The following is a 21,137-nucleotide window of genomic DNA, read 5'->3' on the forward strand; positions in this document are numbered from 1 at the left end:
CTAATTAACTAGCTAGCATTTCTTTGGGGTGTGGAAGGAAACCAGAGTTCCTGGAGGAAACCTATGCAAGCTGCAAGCTTTGGGTGGGTTTCAAACCGAGGACCCTAGGGCTGCAAGGTAGAAGTGCTAACTACTAAGCCCCTGTGCAGTTAAAATAATGCGGCTCTTTGGTGCCTTCTTGTCTCTCCCTCCTTGTGCACTTGATTAAGAGACTATTTACAACTAGGCAGTCTACTCATACTTAGTCATGATTTGAAATGCATAAGTCCAGATGGATGTATGGAAGCTGCCTTTGCACAAATTTGTAAAGTGTGCTTTTGGGGCTTTCATCCTCCTCCTTTCACAATTCAGCCTCACACACAGGGTGTTTTTGCAGCCACTTTTAGTTGCATGAGGTTTTTCTTTACTGCTTAAACTCCCCTCTATGTTATCCAATGTGTCCATGCACATATAAATATGTAGAAGCTCTTTGTGGCAGGGGCAGGAAAAAAAAATGCAAGGCCCGTGCATCCAGGAGCAGCAGCGTTTTGGCAGAAAAACCATGTTCTAAATGTGTGTTAACGCTAGGCACGTTTAGTGTTTGAGCATTAATTCATTTCAGTGGTCAAAATAAATTATTATGAAATGGATTGACGCCTGTAAGTGCGCCTAAGTGCTTGTAAAAGCTTTAGACACTTTTACAAGTGGCAGGCATTTGTTTCTGCCAACACACTGCTGGCAAAAGGAGAAGCATTTTTAAGCCATCTTGTGTGCATCAACTTCAGATTCAGCAACAAAATGTAATACCGATCTATATTTTTTGTCTCCTGAATCTCCGTCTCACCTGTTTATATAGCAGATCATACGCTGTGTATGTGCTGTATCCATAGCACCGTCTAGTGGCAGAAATAGAAATGTATGTATCTAGGCAAGCAGGGGTTGCCACATTTCATACCTTCCTGCATTGTTGTGCATAGAAGAATGGGGAACCACTGCATCTTGAGCACTATTAGATCTTGCTCACAAATGTTTCACTTTGTATAAGAGCAATGTTTAGAAAAGCTTTGTTTTAATAAAGGGATCTTAAACCTAAATTTTAGCCAGTGCTGACTGTGACTTTAAGGACTAGCACACTTCAGCAGGCAGTCAGCAAGCCTCAAGTAGTGTTGAAGCTTACTGAAGCTTGCTAGCAGCTTGTTTAAAGTGAATGACCGCAATCCCACAAAGATCTAAGTGTAAAGTGGTTAGAAATATTTTTCTGAAGCTGCTGAAGACAGGCAGAGTGTTGGATTGAAATAGGGCTCAGATAAGTATACAAAAAAGTGAGGGGACAATACAAATTCTGAGACATTTTTACCCTAATTCAAGGATTGCATTAAAGTAAAAAATGACTGACCTTTGGAACCATTTTAACCTCAGAAAAACTGGTGGTGAATGGTGCTTTTAGGGCTCCTTCACATGGGCTTTGGTCTCTGAAGGTCTATCCAAATTTTGTATTGCTCTTCAGATAACATTTGACAGGCGGTGAGTAGGCATTGTATAGCCTCCTCACTGCCTGCTTAACATTTTGATCGCCCAGCTAGTGAGCTGCAGCTGCTAAATTGCATCCCATTGCAGAGCACTTGAAGGGGGGGGGGTATAATTCTTGCCACAGCATGTGTACACCCCCAGCCCCTGCTTTTGTGAGACACATTGGGGCGTGGTAAAAATGCCACATATTTTTACCTCCCTCCAACTGCAAGGACAGATTCCTTTTAGCTTAAAGCCATAACTTTGCTTGCCATTGTTGCACCAGTTGTGTGATTTTCATCCATATCAAATAGTATGAATTGATAATAATATGGTATCATTGTTTTTAGTGGGAGAAAAAACAGTGCACAGAAGAATAAATCTGCTGCTTCAGAGCATCATTCATTAACGCCAAAGAGTGTGCCAGGAAAAAAACAAAAGGTACCTAAATGTGGCTGTTTCTCTTTGTTTGAGTGCTACTGCTCTTGCACTTTTCACTTTAAAGCAGACTTCCAGTAAACATACACAGTTATGATAATATTTAGCAAATCAGAAAAGCACTGTCTGTCCCCTGATTGTGCCTTGGCTGGGACATCAATCCAGCCAACGGGGGCACTAGTTGTTTGTTTCCCTGGTAGTCCTAGTGTGGATCTTAATGGTACACAAACAACAGTTATCTTTTATTTATGAGTAAAAAGTCTATTGTAAATACTGTGTCAATATTGTGTAATTTTCAGACTCTCCAAAAAACTGCAACATCAGTAAGAGACTTGGAGGCTTCTGAAAAAGGTGGATCTTCAGAGCCTGAAGTAGAAGAAAAAACAGGGTCAACCCAGCAGACCCCCCCTTCTGAACAGGCCACAAATAAGGTATGCAGCTGTATGCTCCTGCTAGAGCTGCAAAAATTAAGTTTATAGAAGAGTGCTTAAAGTGGTTGTAAACCTGATAAAGATAAAACAATGTGATAAAATACATTCAATAAAGTTTCCCTGTACTAAGCATTTGAGCTTAGTATGGCGTGTTGAGTCAGTCCTGATGTTTTGCAATCCTTTCTGCAGTTCTAAATGGTGGAAAGCCGATACCTGGAAGCATATGGAGGCGGCTCTCCCCTTCTCCTGTGAGCAACAGGCTATGCTGAGGAGACAGATGCATGAGCCTCATATAGTAATGCTGCATAAAAGAGATTTGACCACACCCTGGTGCTGTGTGTGTGTGTGTCTGTCTGCTTGGTGTCATGGTACAGGAGAATGAACTGGGGCATGAGAGAGTGGAGGGGAATAGTATGACACCATGTCTCCCAAACTCCAGTCTAATGACATGCCCATGGACTGTCTTTTTTTACAAGGGCTGAAAACAGTTAATGGATTAGCAATTATCAGGAAGTGTTGTTTCTGAGACTTGATTTTACAACTTCTTTAACCAAGCCAATCACAGCTAAAGGCTTGACAGCCAGAATGCATTAATTGTCATAAAATATAAGGGGGCAGGAGGTTACAGGAGCCTTAAGCCACAGACTCTTTGATAATAATACTCAAGTGTAAATTTATTTTCAAACACAATCTCCTTCCTGTGAAACCTTGCCCAATTTACTTTCAGCAAGATTCCACCCCCTGCCATGCAATTCCATATCTTTTGAATACCAGTGCTCCTCCTCCTTTTCTAAAAGTTGCACCTCCTGCCATTACATTTGCAGCTGTTTGCAGGATGGCCTGGATATTACATATGTACGCCCCCTGGAGGCCCTTCTGGGCCATAGAACTGCCACATTCTCTCATCATCCCTAGGTCAGCTAAAGAAAGAAAGTTCACTCTGCACTAACTAAGTTTTAATGGCCCCAGGGATGCACGATTGTCTAGCTCATCCTGGAAATGGGGGGGATTAAGGGGCCAACAGTTTTTGTGGAGCATCTCGCCAACTGCATGTGTAATGGGAGAGGAGGTGCAACATTTGAAATAAAAGTGCAGTTTTATGTACTATTCAAAAGATAAGGACTTGCATAGGGAGATTTTTGGAAAGTCTTGGTGAAGGTGAACTTGCACTTTATGCACTCAAAGTAATGATTTTTTTTTTCCTTTTTGTACATTTAGGGATTTAGGATTGTTGTCATCTGTTGGCATATGGGTAACTGTTTGGACACTGGCAAACAAAAGATATTAGGCCAATCCTTCTATAAACCTGCCTCCAATCATCGTGCCTCAATTTTTTGTTAGTTTCTGGAAGCTTTCCCTCAGCTCTACACTAGAACAAAACTCTGACTTTATTTTTTAACTAAGAATCTTCTCTTCCATTAAGATACTAAGTACACTGTGGATATATTTCTCTTTGGTATCTTCGAATAAGACTTTGAATGTGTTGCTTGGTCTAGTCACTTCACAGCAGCTGTCCAGGTCAGCATATTCTCAGCAGAAGCTTTTAAGCCAGTACCTGGACCCTGCTGAAATGAAGATTGCAGGGCTAGCCTGGAATATAACCTTTATATTCTGTTCCTCCTTGGAGGGTCCACAGACAGATCATGCTTTTCTTCAAATGCACATATCCTCTTCGTAAGATACTGTGTAAGTCTATCCTACAACCTTCAATGGACAATGAAGAAATGAAGATTTTTGTACTTACCGTAAAATCATTTTCTTGTTGTACATTGAGAGACACAGGTGGGGTCACTGTATATGGGGGGCTGTCCTAAAGTTGTATGAAACAGTTTTCTTAGGCTTTCTTCCCTCTGTTTTCACCTGGTGGCACACCTCCTGTATTAGAGTGCCCACACTCTGGATGAATTAGCATCGGGGGCACCTTTTGGACAGCAGCATTCTCAGTCTAGAGGGAGGAGAGTGTTAAATGTATTAGCAGATTTAAGGGAGAAGTACAGCCAATGTTCTTTTGGCTGTACTTTTCCTGTGGATCACAGGAGTGCAGTTTGTTCTGCTCTCCTGTGAGCCATTTTCAGCTGAAATGTAACATGTTCAGCATGCTCTTACAGGGGGCGATGGATCTTATGCCTGCACCTGCTGTCACAATTTGAAAAGCGTGTGGACGTGCAGGGTTCTGCCCATACGGCTGCATCATTCATTCATTGACTCCTGTGAATTAATACAAGACTACAAGTACCGTCAGCCATTGCGGCTGATGGCTTGTTGTTCTTAATTAACTACGAGGGTGCTGGTGATCTTCTCACTCTCAAGTAACTGCCTGCTCATATATTTGTTTCAGGTAAATGGCTATTCTCAGAGTCTGCAGGAGCCTGACATTGCACCCGCAATCTGCAAAAAAAATGAGCATTTATTTTTTTCAAAAGGAGGTGGCAGTATATCACACGTCAAGGAATTGCTACTATCCTGTGTCCTTCAAATATTATGATTATTATTATACAGGATTTATATAGCGGCAACAGTTTACACAGTGCTTTACAACATGACGGCAACAGTACAGTTACAATACAGTTCAATACAGAAGGAATCAAAGGGCCCTACTTGTTAGAGCTTACAATATAAAAGGGGAGGGTCAAGTTATACAAAAGGTAATAACTGTGGGGGATGAGCTGCTGGAGAGAAAAAAAAAAGTGCAGTTGTTAAGGGGAGGCAGGATAGGCTTCTCTTAAAAACAAAGTTTTCAGGGATCGCCTAAAAGTGGACAGAGTAGGAGGTGCTCAGACAGATTGGGTTGGGAATTCCATAGGATGGGAAAGACTTGGGAGAACTCCTAGAGTCAAGCATGGGAAGAGGTGACAAGGGAACTAGAGAGCAGGAGATCTTGGGAGGAACAAAGATTTGGATGGTATTTTGAGACTATGTTTGCGATGTAGCTGGGGGCCAAGCTGTGGATGACTTTGTAAGTTGTTGTTAGCGTTTTGAATTTAATTTGTTGGGTGAGCGGAAGCCAGTGGAGGGATTGGCAGAGAGGCCTGTCAGACACTGAACGGCTGGTAAGGTGGATGAGCCTGGCAGGAGCATTCATGATGGACTGGAGGGGGGATAGCTTATGTAAAGGTTAGCCAGTGAGGAGGGAGTTGCAGTAGTCGAGGCGAGAGATGACCAGGCAATGGATTAAGAGCTTTGTGGTATCATTGATTTGGAAGGGGCATATTTTGGAGTTGTTGAGGAGTCGGCAAGCTTTGGAAAGTGATTGGGTGTGAGGCCAAAAGGAGAATTCAGAGTCCAGGATTACACCTAGCATCCTGGCATGCGTGGACAGGTTGACGGTTGTGCCATTGATCTTGACAGAGAAATTAGCAGAAGGGGCACATGTGGGAGGAAATAAGAGCTCAGTTTTGAATATTTTGAGTTTGAAGAATTGGTGTGACATTCAGACAGATATGTCAGTCAGTAAATTAGTGCGGAGACCGATATTGTGGGCTGAGGGGTATAGAGAGATTTGTGTCATCAGTGTAGAAATGATATTGAAAGCCATGGGAGGCTATCAGCTTTCCCATGGAGGAGGTATAGATTGAGAACAGTAGAGGTCCAAGAACAGAGCCTTTGGGGGACCCTGACAGAGAAAGGAAGAGGAAGTAGAATTGTAAGTGACACTGAAGGTGTGGTGGGATAGGTAGGATGAGAGCCATTGAAGAGCACAGTCACAGAGACCAAAGGAGTAAAGTTGTGGTTTTTTTGGTGGTTTTTTTTTATTTTTTTTGAAGAGGGGGTGATCAACCATATCAAAGGCAGCCAAAAGGTCCAGAATTAGGACTACAGAATAGTCTCCATTGATTGTAGCTCCTAGTAAATCGTTTGTCTTAGTAGAGCAGATTCTGTGGTGTTTTGTGGGTGAAATCCAGACTGAAGGGGGATCAAGAAGGTTATTCTTAAAGAGGTGGTCACTTGGTTGTAGATTGGGCATTCAAGGAGTTTGGAGGAAAAGGGGAGCAAGGAGATGGGGTGTAATTTTTTAAGATTGGTGGGGTCCAAAGAAGGCTTTTTAAGTATGGGAGTGACTAGTGCATGTTTTAAAGCTTTGGAAGATGCCAGAAGAGAGGAAGAGATTGAAGATGTGAGTTACAGCATGTAGGATTGAGCCAGAGGGTGACCGCAGTATTTGAGAGGGAATAGGGTCCAGGGAGCAGGTGGTTCGGTGGGCGTTAGAAAAAGTTTAGCAACCTTGTCTATAGTAGCAGGGTTGAATAAGGGAAGTGTTGAGTATGCCTTTGGACATAGGATATTAAGTGGGGTGAATATCTGTAAAATGTAGATTTAATCACGAATTCTATCAATCTTATTTATGTGAATATTTTTGTGATTGGCGATCTCCTGGGCAGTGAGTGAGTTAGTTGGTGGAGGATGAAATAGAGAGTTAAAGGTAGATGATAGTTGACTGGGACTGGATGAGAGGGTGTTAAAGAGGGTAATAAGATAGGGCTGCTTGGCAGTGTGGAGGCAAGAATTGTATTTTTGGAGGGCAGATTTATATTGGTAGAAGTCTTTGTGAGAATTGGCCTTATGCCACGGACGCTCAAGAGCATGGCTGCTGTTTTAAGACTTCTGGTGTCGTCTTTTTGCTTGGGTTGTCGGTCAGGGCCTGATTCTGTATGTAGTGAAAGAGGCGAGCTCATCCAGGACGGAGGACAGGGATCTATTGTAGACAAAAGTGGCTAGATTGGGGCAGTACAGGGGTGAGATTTTGTCATAGAGGTGGTCAGTAGCAGAGTAGAGGAAAGAAGGGTTAAAGTGGCGAAGGTCTCAACAGGTCATTGTTAGGCAGTTGGAGGATGAGGTGGTGGAAGATGAGGAGAGTGTGAAACTAATAAGGTGGTGATCAGAGAGAGGAAAAGGATTGTTGGAGGGGTTGGATGGAGTGAATAGGTAGGAGAGTACAAGGTCGAGGGTGTTGCCATCAAAATGAGTAGAAGCATGTACCTATTGTTTCATGTCAAATGAGGAGGTTAGACTAAGAAGTTTAGAAGTAGCAGGAGTGTTGGTAACAGGGATGCTGAAGTCTCCGAGAATGATTGTGGGGATTTCACAAGAAAGTAAGTAGGATTACCAGGCAGAGAAGTCATCAAAGAAAGTTGATACTGGTGCTGGGGGGCCAGTAGATTACTGCAATTCTTAAAGAAATTGGAGAAAACAGAAATATACTGTGAGCTTCAAATGATGAGAGGGAGGAGAGCAAAGAATCTGAAAGGTGGTGCTCTGTGGTGATAGGAGGATTCCCACTTCACCTCCCTTGTGTCAGTTGGGTCTGGGGGAGTGAGTCCAGAAAAGGCTGCCATGTGAGAGGGAAACAGGAAAAGCAGTGTCTTGATTCATGAAGCCAGGTTTTGGTGACAGCAAGTAGATTAAAGGAGTAAGTGACAAAGAGATCATGAACTGAAGTGAGTTTGTTGCAGACAGAGCGGGCATTCCAGAGGGCACAGGAAAAGGGGAGGCTGGTTTTGGGTTATAGTAAATAAAGGAGGCCCAGGGTTTGGGGATATGTCTCCAGAGCTTAAAAGAACCAGAGGGGTGAGGGAGGTACCGTATTTTTCGCTCCATAAGACTCACTTTTTTCCCCCCAAAAAAAGGGGGTAAATGTCAGTGCGTCTCATGGGGCGAATATGGAGCGGCCGGTCCGGTATTTCCAGCGCTGCCGTGTCAGAATATCGGGCCGGCCGCTCAGCTCTGCAGCGGGACCTTATGGAGATGACTGCAGACCTTTGGGGAGGTGGGGAGCGGGTACCTGAATTTGACAGGTACCCGCTCTTACTTCTTTGTTCTTTGATCTTACCTGTTCCTCTATCCAGCGGCACGCTGTCTTCCGGCTTCTGTAGAGTGGGCACTGGGCATGACAGCCGGGTGCCAAGTGCGTATGCGCAAGAAGCGGTGCATTTTGTGAATGGTAAGGCGGTACCTGGGACACATGACAGATCCCAGAAGCCGCCGGACCAATAACAAAGCGCAAGTGCTTCTCGCTCATGCGCCCTGGGCACCCGGCTGTCATGCCGAGCGCCATTACAGAAGCCGGGAAGACAGCGCGCGTCTGGATCGAGAAACAGGTAAGATCAAACAAAAACTCTGTGGAAGTAAGAGCGGGTACCTGTCAAATTCAGGTACCCGCTCCCCACCTCCCCAAAGGTCAGCAGTCATCTGTACTGTCCGCAGTCTCTGGTCATCCCTGTGCTGTCCGCAGTCTCTGGTCATCCCTGTGCTGTCCGCAGTCTCTGGTCATCCCTGTGCTGTCCGCAGTCTCTGGTCATCCCTGTGCTGTCCGCAGTCTCTGGTCATCCCTGTGCTGTCCGCAGTCTCTGGTCATCCCTGTGCTGTCCGCAGTCTCTGGTCATCCCTGTGCTGTCCGCAGTCTCTGGTCATCCCTGTGCTGTCCGCAGTCGCTGGTCATCCCTGTGCTGTCCGCAGTCGCTGGTCATCCCTGTGCTGTCCGCAGTCGCTGGTCATCCCTGTGCTGTCCGCAGTCGCTGGTCATCCCTGTGCTGTCCGCAGTCTCTGGTCATCCCTGTGCTGTCCGCAGTCTCTGGTCATCCCCTGTACTGTCTGCAGTCCATTAGTTCAGAATTTTTTTTTTCCTTTTTTCTGCCTCTAAAACCTAGGTGCGTCTTATGGTCAGGTGCGTCTTATGGAGCGAAAAATACGGTAATTTTAAGAGTGTGATTTATGTGAAGGGACATGCCTCAGCATCCTTAGTGTTTTATTAGCATGTGGGATTAGAATTAGGATAGACTTCAAAGGAAAAAAAGATTTTAGGGAAAAGAGTACAAATATCTTATTTTATTTCATTCACTTCTTTTTTCTGCACTTTTATCAAGTACCCCACATTTTTCTTTTGATTAAACCACTTCATTTGTTTCAGAAGACTTATGAGAAGACAAGGCCTAAAGCTAAAAGAAAGAAAACGCCTAAGAAAAAGGAACCAAACAAAGCAAGTATGTGGAGTAGAAGATGGTATTCTATTACCTCTATTATCTGGCATAGCTAAGAGCCTATCAGACACTTCAGGTGGTGGCATATTGCATGACGTCTCCATTGTTATGTATTCAATGTTATAGTATATTTTTGCTGCATGTTGCTAGTATTATTATTTGACTTGATCTGGCTGAAGGAAGGAGTGACATTAAGTGTGTGGCCAGGCTATGCAACTAAATTGCATTGTATGTAACTAAGCTTTAGATTACAAATGAGACACTGAAGGCCATTATTTCCTATACTGGTTTGTTTAAATTCTATAAATGCATTATATTGCACTTGAATATAACTTTCAAAAGTCCAAAAGTTAAATACTTATGTTGAAATCATCCCTTATCATCTAACTCTGGTTAAAGGAAAAAGAAAAAACTTGTAACTAATGGAAAAACAATTTTTAATTTTTTTTTAATGTGTGATGAAATTCCATTCCTTAATATAAAGGATGTCTCGAACATCTGGACACATAGGCAAAATGCATACTTTCAATACATTTCAATAAAATTTTCAACAACATTTTATTTCATTGAAATATTAATCAATAACATCTTGTGATTTCCACCATTTGTGACGCAAAGTTCCATACGCTTTGCAAGATCCATATGAACCTGATGCAGTAACTCCACATTTTCCTCAATTTGAGCAAATTCATTCATGATGTGTTCCTTCAGGTGATTCATATCTGTGATTTTCATGGAGTACACCTTCTCCTTTAGCATACCCCATAAAAAGAAGTCAAGGGGGTTAATGTCTGGTGAGCTTATATAGTGATATAATATACATATATAGTAATATTTCCTATGTGTCCAGACCAGGGTTTTTCAGCCAGGGTGCCATGAAGAGTCCTCAGAGGGGTGCTGCGGCCACATCCTTGTATGAGCACTACTATGTGAACTGCGACTCTGAGGAAAGGAGAGCACAGCCCACGCGGCTCTCTCCTCCTCCCTGCAGCTATGGGTACGATTTCCAGCAAAGCAGAAAGCTGTGCAGGCCCCCCGCCTGTGTCCTACCAACTGATGTACCAACCATCATTGGTTAAGGACATGTGGGGCTGCACTACAGCTTTCTGTTTTACTGGCAACAGTACCTGTAGCTGTAGGCAAGAGGAGAAAGCCGTGTGGGCTGTGCTCTCTCTCTCTCCTCGCAGAGTCGCAATGTAGGAGAGTTGTGCTAAGAGGGGGAGGGATTTGGAGGGGGAGATTTGAGAGGATTGAACACAGCCCACATTTGTGCTGGGGTGGGAATTGTTGTGCTAAGTTGGGGGATTTGAGAGGATTGGGCACAGTCCACTTTTGTGCTAGTACGGAACGATTTAGGAGGTGGCGGGGGAGGGGGGGGGGGGGGGGTTATACTAAGGGGGGATTTGAGGGGTTGTGCTGGGAGAGGGGATTGGGGAGGATTGGAGTGGGGTTTGGGGGTTTGTGTTAGAAGGGGGGGGGGGTTTGAGAGGATAGTGCTGGAAGTGGGGATTGGGGGGTTTGGACAGGGTTTGTAGTAGGAGTGGGGATTTGGGAACAGATCGTTTGTGCGGGATGGGGGGGTGCTTAGAGGAGGTATTTGGTGGAAGATTTGAGAGGGTTGTGCTAATAGAAGGGATGGGGGCTGGAGCTGGGTTTGTACTAGGAGTGGGGAGAAGGGATGGGGGCTGGAGCTGGGTTTGTACTAGGAGTTGGGTATTGGGAGCAGGGGGATTTGTACTAGGAGGGGGGGTTTGTGCTGGAAGAAGGAATGAGAAGGGGGGGGGAGTGTGTTTAGAAGAGGGATTTTTTTTTTGGGGGGGGGGGCAACGCTAGAAGGGGGAATTTGGAGGTAGAAGTGTTACAACCTAAGATCACTGAAAATTAGAAAATGCGATGTGCACGAACACACAAAAAGCATGTGCTCAGACGCACATCCTGGTGTGAACGAGCCCTCAGACTGGTGTATCCCGGGATTGTGCACAGTTCTAAAGGGTGTCTTGACTGAATAACGTTGTAAAACACTGGTCCAGACTTTAGGGACATCCGGTAGTTAACCCTTCTAATTCCCAATTTTGCAATGGGCATACAGCTAATCTAAAGGCCAAATGTATGTTTGCCTGCCTTCTGTAACATGCTCAGAAGTATCCACACACAGGTTCTATATTTTCTTCTTGTATAATTCTTCTGTGAGTGCTGTCATCGAAACAAGCAACTCTAAAAGGTTTTTTTATGTTTTATTGTTGTGTTATATGGTAAGTTAAGATTAGAATAATTAGTTGCAGACCTGAACTCTGCATATCATTTTATAACGCTCAAACATCAGTGTAAATTAAATGTGTTACTAGGTCCTTTTTTTTTTCATTTTACCACATTTAGACATCTGTGCAAATTAATTTTTTTACTAGCTTTTTTTTTTTTTATTTTTTAATTGCAGCTACGAGAGCCATATGTATATTTTTGGATTATAGTTTATAACGTTAAAAATATCCTTTCAGCTTTATGGATCCACAGTAGTAAAACATTAATTTTCCATGCTTGGGGTGGTGCTGGAGAATAATCATGCTGATGGCTCCTTTATAACTTCTCTATGGAGGGTACACATCCATCTGTACAGCTGAATCAGGAATAGGTGTTTACTCTTACTGAGTCTTGGACAATGGTGTTTCTTTGTCATCCATTGGAGGACACAAGAAGTCTTTAAAGTGAACCTTCATCAGAAAGCTTGATTACTGCAGTCACTTCCCTGTTCTCAGTTGTTTTCTTGGGCCTTTGCTATGTTACCCTCCTGTCTGTAAGTAGGTGGCTATATAACCCAATCGATAAAGACTTCCTATGTCTCTCAACTCACTCCAAATAAATTATTTTGCAATGAGTACAAAAATCCTATTTATTTCCATTTATAGAGCAAAAAGAAAATATACAGCTGCGTCTCTGGAGCCCAGAAGATGCACCTGGAACTGCCAAAGATGTGAATGAACTTGATGTCATACTATTTGAGAGTGAGAGCTTGGTTAACCATTATAGGTAAATGAAAATTTATATGGCCTGTAAATTTGTCCAGAGCTGAAAAATAATTACTTTCTCTAAGCATATTTTTAATTGAGGCTCTTCTCTTCATATTTTATATTGTTGCGCAGCCAGAAAAAGGTTGCTTCCCTGCTTTGTATTCTGCAGGGGAGATATAAATATAGCCAAAGACCTTATTGTATGCTTATTGAATAGTAAATTGTTACATACTGGTATGTTTTTCCACTAATGGGATTGATATGCCAAATATATAAAAAGTGGTTTTAAACATGTTTTCAGAGGCAGCTTTGTTTCCATCTCTAAAAGTAATATATATAGATAATTGTTTTGCTTTGTGCAATCATTGAGCTAATTATTTCTTGTGAAAAATATTTCACGTGATGCATTACACTTATTCAAATTCTATTTTGCATGGAAATTTGCATTGAAGTGCAAGCTGAACACAAATTTTCAATCCCTTTAAATTAGATTAAAATTGACCTATACAAAATGGAGATGAGCATACCAAAGCTCAACTTACTGGGACTTTATTAAATGGTGTAGCTGTTGTATGTACTGTTATTGCTTAAAGGAAGAGATCACAGGGACCCAAAACCCTCCAAACAATCCAAGAATAACTCTCATAAACAAATAATGGTCTCAGTATTACAGCGGTCTAGATCAAGTGTCATAGTATCACTTCTCACCCATGGTCCATGTGTTCATAAATGTAACTCCAAGGGTGGGGGTGTAAGATATACTCCAACACAATACTATCCCCAGATGGGATGTTTAGATTAAAATTTGTCTTTAGTGTATTAACAAGATCAGTATATGAAGAGTTGATTTATTTTTCTGTGGCCATCCACTTCTCTCTACAGACTACGAGCCCAGCATACTAATTATGCAAGCTACAGTCCCCGTAGCAGTGAGCCTGCCCTGCACATTACCAAGCTGATACTGGCTTGATTGTACTTGAGGGAGAGCTTTAAGAGCACTCCCAAAAAAGGGCAAACCCCCACCCACTGCATCAGTGCCTGAACAGGGGTTGTCAGCATAGGGGTCTCATTTATGTGTAACCTACTACTTCCTCGATGAAGACAGAGTAGTCTTCAGCTCTCAAGAATAGAATGCATTCAATATGATTGGAATATTGGCAAACGGTGCAGTTGCAAGTTTCTGCCCGCTTTAAGCAGGTCAAAAACTAAAATGATCTCAATTTCACAATTTATCTTTGTTGATCACATGTTAAAATTACAAATGAAAATTCCAAGCATGAATTTTCATTTCACTTAATTTTTTTGTCTGTTTTAAATACAAGTGCATTGTTTTATTTATTGCAGGTACTTGCATAGTGCCATCAATTTATGCAGGCCTTTTACATATATTGTACATTCACATCAGTTCCTGCCCTTAGGGAGCTTACAAGCTAAGGACCCTAACTCACATTCATACACATGCTAGGGGCAATTTAGACAATTTGCTTGAAAACCTATGTACATCATTTTAAATTTAGTTGTCATCTGGTTGGTCACTTGATAGGCATTTTTTAGCTGTGGGGCAAGTTAAAAACTTAAAAATCTGTTAAAGCTGGAGTTGGACTATAACACCAGTATATTTTGTTGTTAGTAGAGCAAGGCTTGTTTCTATGTACAAGTTGAAAATACTAAGCTAAAAACATTCTTTTGCAGGGAATCCATTGATGGTGCAAGTCAAAAAGCAGTGGATATGTTTTTTCTCAGTTATAAAGATCAGCTAACTACAGCTGTAAGTATTAGATGGAAATTCTGCTGTTATTGGATATAATAATACACCTTGTAAGAAGAGTAAACTTAGCTGGAAATTAAAAGAAACAGAAGATTAGCATCTACTTGTCCTAGCAGTGGTATCTTTAAAAAATGATGTCACTGCAGCAGTATACTGGTGGCAGACTTGGTTCTGGTGTTGATTACCAGCATAACATCTGTTACTTTTTGGTATATAATCGAAAGTAAGAATTACCCAGAACCCCTTATTTTAAGATATAACTCCAGTAGAATGTAGTTAGAGCCTACGTCATCTTTTTTATTATGTCATATTTGTCCTTTGCATTTATTATGAGACTGATATTTTCTGTAAATTATATTAGAGATAACTAAACCATCCATAAGAGTGGCATCCAAAAACTATTTATTGCATTTCAATTTCAATCCTTTACAAATACCCCACTCCACTTTCTTGCACTCTGATATGTTTTACGAACCCCAGTGGGCTTAGTTGTAAAGTCAAGGAAACTAGAGAGCATGTTTAAAAAAATGAACAGGTTTATATACTTACCTGCTCTGTGCAATGGAGTTGCACAGAGTGGCCCTGAACTTTCTCTTCTTGGGACCCATGCTGGTGCACCTGGCACTTCCTCCTCCATCGTATGTCCCCATAGAAAGACTGTTCTTATGGGAGCACTCATACAGGTTCGCTCACAAGCCCTGCAGCCTGCGTCTGTACACGCAGACAGTGGCACTCTGCCACATCCTCCGCTCCCTCATCACTGGCTTTCATTTACAGCAGAAGAGACCAATGGCTCTCGTTGCCTCAGCAAAGCCTGTGAGACCAAGAAGTGAGGGGAGAGAGCCACTGCAGACGGGCACAGTGCTGGATTGACTGAAGGCTTAGGTAAGTGGGGGGAGGGTAAGGGGGACTATACTGATGAAGGAAGGAATGCATTAAGATAAAAAATGTTTAGGCTTTAATATGACTGTAAGGTCGTTGGCATATCTATACATATAATAAAATAAATTAAATCCAATTTTCAGTGCTCCATAAATAATCAAATGTGCAAATCTATGCTGATGAAACCATAAGTAAAATATTAATTAATATATACAATAAAATCAATTGTTGTGACATGAATATGTGCTAAAACCAAATGTATAATAAAGTGCTATAATATGATGCAAATAAAGTTCACTAAATGAATCAATATTTTCCAAACGTGCTCATGTGTGGTGTCTTCTTATGTTAATATCAGTGTTCACTCCATGCTCCAGCAACTCCCCAAACTGAAATGCCTTTCTATTTCTAGATTGCCATTATTCACTTTGAACTCCTCCAGACAGTAAACAGATCTTCATAGGTCTGCTCTTTATTCTCTTAAACATCTTCCACAGGAGCTCTCATTAGGATGGTGTATGTATATACAGTGTGGATCGAAAGTTTGGGCACCCCAGCTAAATATTTGTATTAATGTGCATAAAGAAGCCAAGGAAAGATGGAAAAATCTCCAAAAGGCATCAAATTACAGATTAGACATTCTTATAATATGTCAACAAAAGTTAGATTTTATTTCCATCATTTACACTTTCAAAATAACAGAAAACAAAAAAATGGCGTCTGCAAAAGTTTGGGCACCCTGCAGAGTTAATATCTTGTACTGCCCCCTTTGGCAAGTATCACAGCTTGTAAACGCTTTTCGTAGCCAGCCAAGAGTCTTTCAATTCTTGTTTGAGGTATCTTTGCCCATTCTTCCTTACAAAAGTCTTCCAGTTCTTTGAGATTTCTGGGCTGTCTGTCACGCACTGCTCTTTTAAGGTCTATCCATAGATTTTCAATTATGTTGAGGTCAGGAGATTGTGAAGGCCATGGCAAAACCTTCAGTTTACGCCTCTTGATGTAATCCCCCATGGATTTTGAGGTGTGTTTAGGATCATTATCCATTTGTAGAAGCCATCCTCTCTTTAACTTCAGCTTTTTCACAGATGGCATCAAGTTGCCATCCAAAATTTGCTGAAATTTTATTGAATCCATTTTTCCTTCTACTCGTGAGATGTTCCCTGTGCCACTGGCTGCAACACAACCCCAAAGCATGATTGATCCAACCCCATGCTTAACAGTTGGACAGAGGTTCTTTTCATTAAATTCTGTGCCCCTTCTTCTCCAAACGTACCTTTGCTCATTCCGGCCAAAAAGTTCAATTTTAACCTCATCGGTCCACAGAACTTGTTTCCAAAATGCATCAGGCTTGTCTATATGTTCATTTGCAAAGTTCAAACGATGATTTTTGTGGTGAGGACATAGAAGAGGTTTTCTTCTGATGACTCTTCCATGAAGACCATATTTGTACAAGTATCTCTTTATAGTGGAATAGTGTACCACAACTCCAGTGTCTGCCAGATCTTTCTGGAGGGATCGTGCAGTCCAACGTGGGTTTTGAATTGTTTTTCTCACAATCCTGTGAGCTGTTCTGTCTGATATTTTTCTTGGTCTTCCAGATGTTGCTTTAACTTCCACTGTTCCTGATGATTGCCATTTCTTAATTACATTTCGAACAGAGGATTTTGACATCTGAAAACGCTTTGCTATCTTCTTATAGCCTTCTCCAGCTTTGTGAGCATCAACTATTTTCAGTTTCAGTTTTCTAGACAACTGCTTAGAAGAACCCATGGTGCTGATTGTTGGGGCAATGTCAGATGAGTCTGGGCATTTAAAACCTTTGAGCTTGACATCACCTGGTCTTCCCAGACGATGATTGAGAACAATCCATGACACTGGCAGGTCTCAGATTTGCAAAGGGGGCAGTGCATGCTATAAATTCTGCAGGGTGCCCAAACGTTTGCAGACGCCATTTTTTTGTTTTCTGTTATTTTGAAAGTGTAAATGATGGAAATAAAATCTAACTTTTGTTGACATATTATAATAATGTCTAATCTGTAATTTGATGCCTTTTGGAGATTTTTCCATCTTTCCTTGGCTTCTTTATGCACATTAATACAAATTTTTAGCTGAGGTGCCCAAACTTTCGATCCCCACTGTATAAAAGAGGGGTCTAATACTGTAATTTCAAAAATAAAACACACTTTATTGAAATAAAAGCCTACTCGCAAAATTACAAAATGATAAAGCATTGCAGAGAGTGCCTCCTCTTATAGACGCTAGTCGAGCCATGCTATCATACTGTCCAATGTGAATAACAGCTAGGAGATCACAGTACTGGATGACAGACAGTGCACTTCCACTGCTAGGCCACACCCCAATGCATTTCATTCGTAAAAGGACTTTCTCAAGAAGAAAGTTCTTTACGGATGAAACTATCTAAACTGAAAAGATCAGAATTTTGAATTACAGCTCACTACAGTGGTAGCAGTGGTGAGAATCTGATGAGAATAAGCCCAACCACTACTATTAGGGACTGTTCTCACTTCCTGTCAAGGCTCAAAGAGGGCCTCTCTGCACAGATCTCCCATTTTTCGGAGAACTTAAGATCCTTTTGAGGTTAAATGCGATTGTCACCTGGATAGAAATCTAGGAAAATCCATAATAGGAATGGAAGGTTATCTTCCAACAAGAACATTTGTTTCAGTGACACCTGTCTGAGAAGGGATTTCCCATCAATTTGGGGAGATCTGCTCTTACTAGCTGTTGTAGCTACAGGACAGAAAGCTAAGGGAAACCTCATTTTTCCATACCCTTGGGGTTCTCTGTTTGGCTAGTGTAACCAATCCAGGGTCTGACTGCATCTCCCAAATAGACAAGGCATCAGTTAAGGACATAAGTTTTAATGGTGACCATGAGATCAGTAGGATTGATTTCAGAGCTTCCCCCATCACTGATGACCAAGGCTGCTCAAGCCAAGGTATATCACCCTCCATGCAATACAATATTCTTTTGTTTTCATGTTCAAGACTTCTTTAGTAAAGCAACATGTGTATTAAAGGATAAGCTCACCTTTTAGAGAGAAATAATAAATGTTTTTTTTTTTTTTTTTCTTTTGCAGGTAAAAAATGTGCATTTATTTTTTTTGTCTGCAGGAGACTGGAAAGCATTGCACCAGTGATAAGTAGATCTCTGATGCCATTTCCTGCAGACCTGTCAGAATATCTGCTTGCCGTACAGGATGTACGAGCATGCAAATATTCCGACAGGAAGAATTAATGAACCACCACGGCGCTTCACAGGACTGTGGTAGTTCATTGAGGACTACAAGCTGACAGCTGCTAAGACTGACAGGACTTGTAGTCTCTCATTCACAGATGACTGTGAATGAGTGATGCGGCCGTGTAGGCGGAGCCCTGCACGGCAACGGTTTTTTTTTGTTTTTGTTTTTTTTTTTTCATTTGACAGCTAGTGAGGGGGGAGAAGATTCCCCTGCTAGCTGTCAAAGCAGGGAGCGGGGGCTAGTCTGAAGTAACATGTTACAAAGGTGAACTTATCCATTTAACTTTAACTTTCTTATATTTGTTTTTTAGATAAAAAATGTGCGAATGCTTAAAGGTTTGAAAAGAAAAAATGCAAAGGTAAGTTTTCGTTTGAGACTATTTTTTGGCTTTGTCCATTGGATGCTACTTTGTCCCAGCTCTCCCTAATTCTCAGTATGTATTTTGCCCATGTTTTTATTATGATGGAGCAGAGAATTCACTAACCCTTCCCCAACTTTCCACTCAAATCAATGAGAATAAAAGGGGCATTGTAGTTCTTTGCATAATGCAGATTGGGATGTGAGCACCAGAAGGATTAGATCCATTGCCAGTAAAAATGATTACTTACTGTTTGGAATGGCTGAAGTAGATAATGTCTTAACTCTAAAAAACCTACACAAAGTGCAAATCTTAAAGGGGACATAAACCCTATATAATCTGTAACCCCAACCCAAGTCTATCATCTTTGAGAGCAAAGTTACAGTGTCTGCTGATTGCCCATCACCCCCCAGGAGGTTATATAGGCTTTCTGGGTATGGGGTAGCATATGACCTCTCCCATGTGCTTGGGCCATTCCTCAGGCCTGAACACTGTCAGGTGGGGAGTGGTAGTGATCTCTGACTCTGGAGCTCACATGGGTTGCACTTCTTCAGTGGGGAGGAAGTGAGGATTCTTGGATTGGTGGGCATGTATATCTTCCTGGGGTGGGCTTTGAAAAGACACTGAATGAGGATAGTGATAGTGTCTCTTTAAAGGGTATCTCCGCTTTCATGGGAAAGATTTAGCAAACAAAAAGTACACTAATATAGAGTGTACAATTGTGACAGAAGTCATATTGTAATGTAATGAATGTTCTTAAAATTACCTTTCCTTTTCAATCTGCAGAGCTGTAATCCTCTGTAAAGCGCAGTGCAATATGGCTACCTGGAGGCTTTCTGTACACACATGGTGTATAGAACCCCCCTCCCCCCCTTCCCCAACTATCATTTCCTGCTTGCGTGATTGGCTTACTGATTTCCCAGATGTCTGCACTAAGATACAAGTCAGATTTTGAGTATACCCTGCAACAAATATGTTGTTTCAGTGAGCCAGCTGCAAAAACTAACAAGGCAGGGCCCCCCAACACTAAAAAAAATTGGATCATTTTGTCTAGGGGATAAGGAATAGGCTTCAATACTTGCCCTGGTCTTTGCCCCCTGGCAGACAGTATTCCTTGACATCGAAGTTCGGCCTTCATTTGAATACTCTGTTTAAAAAAGTACAGTTTTTCCCACATCTGAAGAGGTAAAAAAACCTCTTGTTATGTGTCACTGTGGACCCTGAGAAAATGTAGTATTTGTGCCAGGAAATTAGGCCACAAATTTGGAGCCACATATAGAGAATGGGAATTATAACATCTAGATTTAGCAAGGGGGGATCCAGTTATGGAAGGTGGTTATCCAGAGTGGAGTGTTTTTCAGCAAAATGGACAGTTCTGTTCATGGTCCTAAGCCAGTCTGTTATACGTTTCCCCTTATGCCTGGTACACACGGTGAGAATATTGAGTGAACGGTGGTCATCTATGGTTTTTTTTGCTTGCTAGTCTCCTATCAAAAATGCAGAGGTTACTTAAGTTACGGAAATTCTCGTATGACAGAATACAACTTCAGAAGTGATGTATTGTAATGTATTCTTTAGTTTTCAAGCATGCACAGTCTTGGTCTCTTGATTTTTTTTTTTCCCAGACAAATACTGTACTGATTAAACAAAATTGCTGTGTTATAGTACGAGAACATTTTCGTGCTGGTCCCTTTGGATATTGTCGCTTGGGCAGCATAGTGGCTAAATGGGCAGCACAGTGGCTAAATAGCTAGCACTTCCACCTGGCAGTACTAGGGTCCTTGGTTCGAATCCCAACTATGGCACCACCTGCCTGGAGTTTGCATGTTCTCCCTGTGTCTGCGTGGGTTTCCTCCAGGTATTCCGGTTTCCTCCCATCTCCAAAGACATGCTGGTAGGTGAATTGGCTCCTGTCTAAATTGGCCCTAGTATGTGTATGTATGAATGTACGTTAGGAACCTTTAGATTGTACGCCCCTTGAGGGTTAGTGACTGATATGAATGTACAATATATATATATGTAAAGCGCCGCTTAAATTGACAGCCCTATATAAGTACCTATAATAATAATATTAAACTGTCATGATCAGCGGTCGAGAGCTGTGTACGAATGATTGGATTATTGAAGGATCCCTCCGAAAGCATTTTTTTTTAAATCCGATCTTCTCACCTTGTGTGCAGGGCATTAAACTTCAGTTTTTATCAGAGCAGTGTGAACAAAAAAGATTTACAAAGCATTTGCACAGCTTTTTGGCAAGCTTTGTGAAAGCCTTTAGGGCTCATTCACACAGGAGGGGGAAACCCAGTGGTTGAACCAAGCTTTTACCGCCCTCATCCTCTACACCCTGTAGCTGCAGAAGAAGCAGCCAGGGGTGTACACATGCCTTGATGCAGTTTTTGCAGGTCAACTGCCTATTTTGAAACCCTTTTAGCCTGACCACAAGTGTAAACTAGGCCTTGGGGCTCATTCACGCTGCCCCCACACTAAATGCACCATTTAAAAGCATGTGGGCAGCTGTATGTTTGATTTGC

At 41.9% G+C, this 21,137-nt stretch overlaps 1 protein-coding gene across 7 annotated transcripts in view; it reads left to right on the plus strand.

The window, feature by feature from the left end:
• CENPU (centromere protein U) overlaps positions 1 to 21,137 on the plus strand; it is a 48,308-nt gene that overhangs the window by 19,348 nt on the left and 7,823 nt on the right. For 4 of the 7 annotated variants that reach the window (XM_089669616.1, XM_089669617.1, XM_089669614.1 and 1 more), the window contains 6 exons: positions 1,839 to 1,929; positions 2,226 to 2,357; positions 9,262 to 9,334; positions 12,235 to 12,355; positions 14,029 to 14,104; positions 18,559 to 18,606. In XM_089669616.1, the coding sequence (XP_089525742.1) occupies positions 1,839 to 1,929; positions 2,226 to 2,357; positions 9,262 to 9,334; positions 12,235 to 12,355; positions 14,029 to 14,104; positions 18,559 to 18,606 (541 nt within the window). The remainder of the gene's footprint in view (positions 1 to 1,838; positions 1,930 to 2,225; positions 2,358 to 9,261; positions 9,335 to 12,234; positions 12,356 to 14,028; positions 14,105 to 18,558; positions 18,607 to 21,137) is intronic. The other 3 variants (XM_089669615.1, XM_089669618.1, XM_089669619.1) reach the window with 3 other exon arrangements.

Source organism: Staurois parvus, unplaced genomic scaffold, assembly GCF_062004578.1.
Source record: "Staurois parvus isolate SC_StPar_1 unplaced genomic scaffold, SC_StPar_1.0 ptg000080l, whole genome shotgun sequence".
Classification (NCBI taxonomy): domain Eukaryota; kingdom Metazoa; phylum Chordata; class Amphibia; order Anura; family Ranidae; genus Staurois; species Staurois parvus.